The 6,856-nt window shown below is 44.9% G+C and overlaps 1 protein-coding gene across 1 annotated transcript in view; it reads right to left on the minus strand.

The window, feature by feature from the left end:
- LOC111722794 (zinc finger protein 429-like) overlaps positions 1 to 2,226 on the minus strand; it is a 29,802-nt gene extending 27,576 nt beyond the window's left edge. The window contains exon 1 of the mRNA XM_023509128.1: positions 2,092 to 2,226. Within this exon, the coding sequence (XP_023364896.1) occupies positions 2,092 to 2,094 (3 nt within the window). The 5' untranslated portion in view covers positions 2,095 to 2,226. The remainder of the gene's footprint in view (positions 1 to 2,091) is intronic.
- Between the last annotated feature and the right edge of the window lie 4,630 nt (positions 2,227 to 6,856).

A 6,856-nucleotide genomic window follows, 5' to 3' on the forward strand; every position in this document is an offset into this window, starting at 1 on the left:
AAAAAAAAAAAAGTTAAATGTATAAAACACATACTCCAAATAATACAATGAACAAGATTTTTCAGAATATCCAATACTTCCTATGTAACCTATTGTCAGAAACACCTAAATCCAAACTTTAATAGTTATTTATGTTATATATTATAAGCTTCTTAATGTGTTGCAAAATACAATGTATTCCATTCAAAAGTACCTGTTGTTTCACAAGTTTCAAAAAACAAAATTAAACAGCACCGCCTCCGTGTCAATTTAACTAACCATAACAATTATTTCCATTTGAAATCAATTTCACAGATAGGAAAATAAAATGAATGAAAGTGGAGAAATGTGGTAGACACAGACACATCCACGATCTTTCTTAGCTATTTCTGAACTTAGAATGTTCATGTCTGTAATCCTAGCACTCTAGGAGGCTGAGGCGGGGGATGGCTTTAACTCACAGATTAGAAACCAGCCTGGGCGGCGCCTGTGGCACAAAAGAGTAGGGTGCAGGCCCCATATATTGGAGGTGGCAGGTTCAAACCTGGCTCGGGCCAAAAAGTGCAGAAAAAGAAAAAAAGAAGAAAGAAAAAGACCCCCCTCCTCTTGGATGCAAGAGAATAGCTTGAGCCCAAGCCTGGGAGGTTGCTGTGAGCTATGACGGCCAGAACACTCTACCCTGGGCCACAGCTTGAGACTCTGTTTCAAAAAAATAAATAAATAAAATAAGAATTTTTAAAAAGTTAAAAAAAAAAATAGGAACAGTAAGTCAGTCAAACAGGCCAAACCAGAAATAGGGAATAAAGATAATAATTGTTAAAAAAAAAAAAAAAAAAGGACGTAATCAGGCACTATAGAAAAAGTTAATAGCACGTTTAATTGGTTTTTTGATGATGATTCTTTTCATTAGTTCTTAAATTATTATTTACATATATTTAACTTGCCTACATGTTGTTAATCAGGTAAGTATAATATATTTTTAGTATACTTTTGAAATTATCCCTACATATAAATTATTAAAATTTTCTATATAGACAAAAATAACATTTAAAAAATTACTCTCGCTGTTCTCGGGAATCGCAGGCTTTCGGATAATAACGACTTTCACGAATGAATCATCTCCCTGCCTCCGGAGCCACTTTCCGTTCAGCAACACCGTGAGCCACCCAGCCCGGCCCTAAGTCTACGTTTAACAGGAGAATGGAGGGAGTGGGGGCCCCACGGACTACAGTCCCTCCCATGAATAGGCCACCCAGCTGGGATTCCTCCCTGAAGACTCTTTCATTGTCACCACCAGGGAGGGATGCAGGTTGCTGCAGGCACACAGCGAAAGGCCCAAAGGACCCCAGTTTGCACTCTCTTTTTCCCCCTCCGCTTCAGCACCTAGACCTTGCAGAAATGGGAGGTTAAACAAACCTATCTGGCAGAAACAGGGGATTACCCCAGAGTTGAAGCAGACCCTAGGAAAACCGCATTTCTATCCTCCGTTCCCCTGGTCACTAGCCAACTCCCAACCCTGTAGAATCTTGCAAGGCCTCGCTTCACCTAAAGGATTCCATTCCTCTCGCCCACCCCAACTGAAAGACAAAAAAACTCCCTTCCTTTGTCATGCGGGTGCCAAGAAATTTGAGGTGTGAAAACCCTTCTCGGTGGGCTAGCCCATAAAGGACCCCATACCTAATTGGAATTCAGTGTGCTGGCGTTTTCTCCTTAATTCCACTGACGCTGGGCACAACAGCAGCTGAAAGTTTATGTCTAACAGTTTATGTTTAAAAGGAGAATGCAGGGACTGGGGCCCCACCGTCTACAGCCCCTCCTATGAACAAGCCCCACGCACTCAATTGGGATTCTTCCCTAAGGATCCTTCCACTGTCACCACAAGGGAGGTACTCAGAGCAGTAACCACTCTAGGAAGGGGCCGGGGCAACCGAGTCCCAGCTGCCTGCCCCACTGCGTCCTTTGCTCACAGGAGTCTGAGGGCCAAGGGAGACCAGTGGCAAACATCACTCTGAAGACGTAAAACTGAAGTGAAATTGCCCAGTCCCGCCACAGCCACTTCCGGCTCCAACCATGCCCCTCCCCCTTTCAGGACACCCAGACTCCTATACTCACCATTTCCCAGCTTCAGGGATGTCCCAGTGTCCTCCCTACAGATCTCCCAGTACCTACAGGTCACACGGGGACAGAGGGTGTTGCACAGACAGCTGGATGCTCCTGGAGAAGCAAAGGTTGAAGAGGGAACACCAGATCAGCAACCAGCTCAAGAGACCCGCAGGGCTGGGGATCCCAGGAACTGCCTCCTGCCTTCCGGCTGTGCACCTCATTGGACAGTTCATATTGGAGCATTTCTGATTGGATGAGGCCTCAGGCCCCACCTCTCTGTCCTTGAGTGACAGCACTGCCACCGGACAAAAGTGAATGAGAACACAATGCTAACAGTTGCTTTTTTGTTGTTTGTTTTGCTTTGTTTAGGAGGGATTTTGTTTGTTTGTTTGTTTTTAGTCTAAAGCTGTCGCCCTGGGTAGCTTAAGCGATTCTCTTTCCTCCGTCTCCCAGGAGCTGGGACTTCAGGCGCCCTCCACAACGCCCGGCTATTTTTTTGTTGCAGTTGTCATTGTGGTTTAGCCGGCTCACGCCGGGTTCAAAACCGCCAGCCTCGGTGTATGTGGCTGGCAACATAACCACTGGGTTACAGTCGCCAAGCCTCTTTAAAAGCTTTAATGCTTAAACCAAAAACTTTGCAGGCTGTGTTTTCATAGTCACTGGTCCATGGTCCATCTCTGGCAGGGCAAGAATTTGTTCCTTAAGCTGGACATAGGTGGAAGCCGAAACTCTCCCTAGCAAAGTCCTCAGAGTGCAGAAGGGCTCCCCTTGTAGTGCTGTGCAGTGACTCCCCAAACCAGAGGCAAGAATGCAAGAAGAGTCTGTAATGAGCACCCGTAAGCCAGGCTCATTTACGGCACAGGCCAGGATTGTCTCCGTTAATTCTCACACGTACCCCACGAGTAGGCATCCCCTACTTGTGAGGAGGAATCCTGAGGCTGACTAATTGTCCATCATAAAGTTCACAAGTCCATCAATGAAAGACAGGCACTCCCACCCGCAGAGAATTCTCAGACCACCAAGACTTGTATGAAAAGTCTTTATTGGCGGGGGGAGGGAGGCTGTAGAGCAGCACCGAGGAGAGAAAGATAAGGAGAGAGTGGGGAAGAGAAGAGAGAGAGTAGATAAGAGCCAGGGGGAAGAGAGAGAAAAGAGAGCAGAGAAGGAAGGAAGAAGGAGGCGAGAGAGAGACAGCGAAATGGAGGCGGGAACATATTCTTATATAGGGAAGTTTTACAATGGTGACGGGCTGGTGGGATAACCAATAAGGAGTTATTCCTCCAGCGGAAAGAGCCATTAGGGGCGGGCAGCGGGAACGTGAAACAGGGTGACGAGGTAAGTAGGCCACTCCCTGTGCGAGGGGAGGAGTTGTAACATGAAGGGCAGGAAGGGGTTTTCTGAGGCAAATAATCTAACAATCAAACCTAGAATGAAAATGTAGGTCTTCTCAGGCCAAGCGCAGTGGCTGACACCTGTAATCCCCGCACTTGGGAGGCCCAGGCAGTGGATTGCCTAAGCAAGAGTGAGAGCAGGTCTCTAAAAAAAAAAATTGCTGGGCCTTAGGGAGGGCGCCGGTAGTCCCAGGTATTTGGGAGGCTGATGCAAGAGAATCACTTAAGTCCAAGAGTTTGGGCTCAGCGCCTGTGGCTCAAGCGGCTAAGGCGCCAGCCACATACACCTAAGGTGGCGAGTTCGAATCCCCAGCCCGGGCCCGCCAAACAACAATGACGGCTGCAACCAAAAAATGGCCAGGCGTTGTGGCAGGCGCCTGTAGTCCCAGCTACTTGGAAGGCTGAGGCAGGAGACTCGCTTGAGCCCAGGAGTTGGAGGTTGCTGTGAGCTGTGATGCCACGGCACTCTACCCAGGGGGACAGCTTGAGGCTCCGTCTCAAAAAAAAAAAAGTCCTGATGGGATGGGCTGTCTACACAATGCCCCACCCCCACCCCACCCCACACCCCCGGACTCGTCTGATCCCGAGCACAGTGAAACTGATTCTGATTGTGCGATTACTAATGTCTCTGATGCAGAAGACTTTTAGAGCCTTAAAATGTTACTTACTGAAGGCTTTTATCCGTAGGAAAGCGGCTTCAGGAATTAGAAAAGCGGCAGACTGGGCCTCGATATGTGGAAACTTCCAGGTCAGCTCCTCCTGCCATTCTTAAAATTGCCCCAACTGCTCCGCTAGCAGATCCAGTCTGGCCTGATCCTAAAAGCCCTAGAATTCATTTTAAGGTCGAGCCTGATACTTTAAATGTTCACGACGCAGAGGCTTCTACTACCTCTAGAAGAGGGAAGGAGAAATCCTCAGTCATGCCTGTAGCTCAGGTATATGACGATCAGGGCAATGCTACCATCAATTATACTTAAGATTAAGATACTGAGAATTTTGAAAGACGCGTTTCATGCGTATCGGCCCAATTCACCTTATGTGGTGGGAATCCTATCTTCTTATTGTGGAAGGTAGCGCTTCATTCATTTAGACTGGGATACTTTGGCTCCTACCACCTTGAGCCCAGGTCAGTATATTCAATTTAAATCCTGGTGGACTGAAGAGGCAAAAGTACAAGCTTGTAGGAACAGAGTTGCTGGTGGACTCACTTTTGAAGGACTAACAGGGACTGGACCTCTTGAGACAGCTAATGCTCAGGCAGCTCTGATCCCTGAACAGATAATACAAGTAAGGGGTGTCTGTATTAGAGCTTGGCAGCATTTAGATCAGAAGGAGAAATTAAACAGTTTTGTACTAAAGTACTCCAGGAGAACAATGAACCCTACACTGAATTTTGCTCGGTTGCAAACTGCTGTCGAAAGATCTATTCCAGGAGATTCCATTGGAAAGTGTTACCACAAGGAATGCTTAACAGCCCCACCTTGTGTCAATTGTTTGTAGATTAACCCCTAGAAGAACTTAGAAACTTTTAGAACTTAGAAACTTAGAACTTTTCCCAGCACAAAAATAGCCAAAAACAATAAACAGCATGAAGGAGTGGAGCTATTTTCCAATAAAATTTAGTTATAGAATCAGACAAAAGGCAGATTTGTATTAAAGTATTTTTTAATAACAAAGAATGTGATAGTCTAGAAATTACATTTTACATATGCCACATTTTGTTTATACATCTGTCCATAGATAGACATCTGGGCCATTACCAAATGTAATGTTTTTTCTCTCTTCTTTGTTTTAGCTGCAAGCAACACAGGGTCAAGTCCAAGAGACTAGCAGACAGGTTGTGAAGATGCAAGACCACATTAAAAAGTACAATTTAAAGCAGTACAAGAAATAACTTGACTATTCTAAAGCAAAACGCAGTATAAAAACTATATCAGCTATGACAATAAATATATCTGCATGAAGCTAAGGAAAAATTTCCACTTTAAGCTATACAGACATGCTATACAGTTTAAGCATTATTTTTAAATTTTTCAAATTATCCACAAAACACAGCTAGGAAAACCAGAAGAATGATTTCCCAAAGTTTCAGTGATAGTCTGTGGCTTTTAAAGATGCCTTTTACAAGGGCGGAGGAGCTCGGTGCCTATAGTTCAAGGACTGGGATGCCAGTCAACTACATGGAAGCTTGTGGGTTTGAATCCAGCTTGGGCCTTCCAAACAACAATGACAACTACAACCAAAAAATAGCTGAGTGTTGTGGCGGGCACCTGTAGTGCTAGCTACTCAGGAGGCTGAGGAAAGAGAATCACTTTAGTCCAAGAGTTTCAGGTTGCCATGAGCTGTGACTTCACAGCACCCTACCCAGGTGACAGCTTGAGACTGTCTCAAAAAAATAACAATAATAAAATAAAATAAAGAATAGGGTGGCACCTATAGCTCAGTGGCACTGGCCACATATAGCTAAGGTGGAGGGTTCAAACTTGGCCAGGGCCTGTAAGCAGCAATGACAACTCCAACAAAAACATGGCCAGGTATTGTGGCGAGCACCTGTAGTCCCAGCTACTTGGGAGGCTGAGGCAGGAGAATCACTTAAGCCCAAGAGTTGGAGGTTGCTGTGAGCTGTCATGCCAAGGCACTCTACCCAGGGCTACAGCTTGAGACTGTGTCTCAAAAATAAATAAATAAGTAAATAAGTAAAGGGAGGCGGGAGAGAAACTGGAAAGTATCCCTCTAGCACGTGGTTGCTAAGTGGGGATGGGTAGATGGAGGGAAACATTAATTAGTAAATTAACCTGAGAGATAGGTATTGTGCTTCACATGACCTTAGGGCCAGGTCTATTAGCAAGTGATAAGGAGTCTGGCAGCCCTTTAAGATTTTAGGTAGATAGAGGAAAGTCTTTGTTCAGAGTTTCCTGACTATGAATAGCTTTTCATTCAAAATAATCTTTATATCAAGGAATCATATTTGGGGGTGAAATTTTCTTAGCTCCTTCACAGTTCTCCCCGACCTGCTGAGTCTGACTTGAAGAAGAGAGAAGAAAACACCACACTTGTTTTCGTTGTGGTTGTCAGAAGTAACAAGCAACAAGCAACAAGATCCAACAGGCTGTGAAGAAGCTGTGTGACATTGCTGTGGCCAACGTCAACATCCTGACCAGACCTGATGGAGAGAAGAAGGCATATGTGCCACCAGCTCCTGATTATGATGCTTTGGATGCTGCCCACCAAATTGGGATCATCTAAACCAAGTCCAGCTGGCTAATTCTAAATACAGGGTGGACATAAATTTCGTGTGGAATTTAAATAGGAAAGTATTTTAAATTTAAATTTAAGTAGCAAGCAATTTAAATGAAAATTTATATGGTGAAGTTTTAAGTTTA

Source organism: Otolemur garnettii, unplaced genomic scaffold, assembly GCF_000181295.1.
Source record: "Otolemur garnettii isolate 467f Iridium unplaced genomic scaffold, OtoGar3 scaffold00387, whole genome shotgun sequence".
NCBI lineage: Eukaryota > Metazoa > Chordata > Mammalia > Primates > Galagidae > Otolemur > Otolemur garnettii.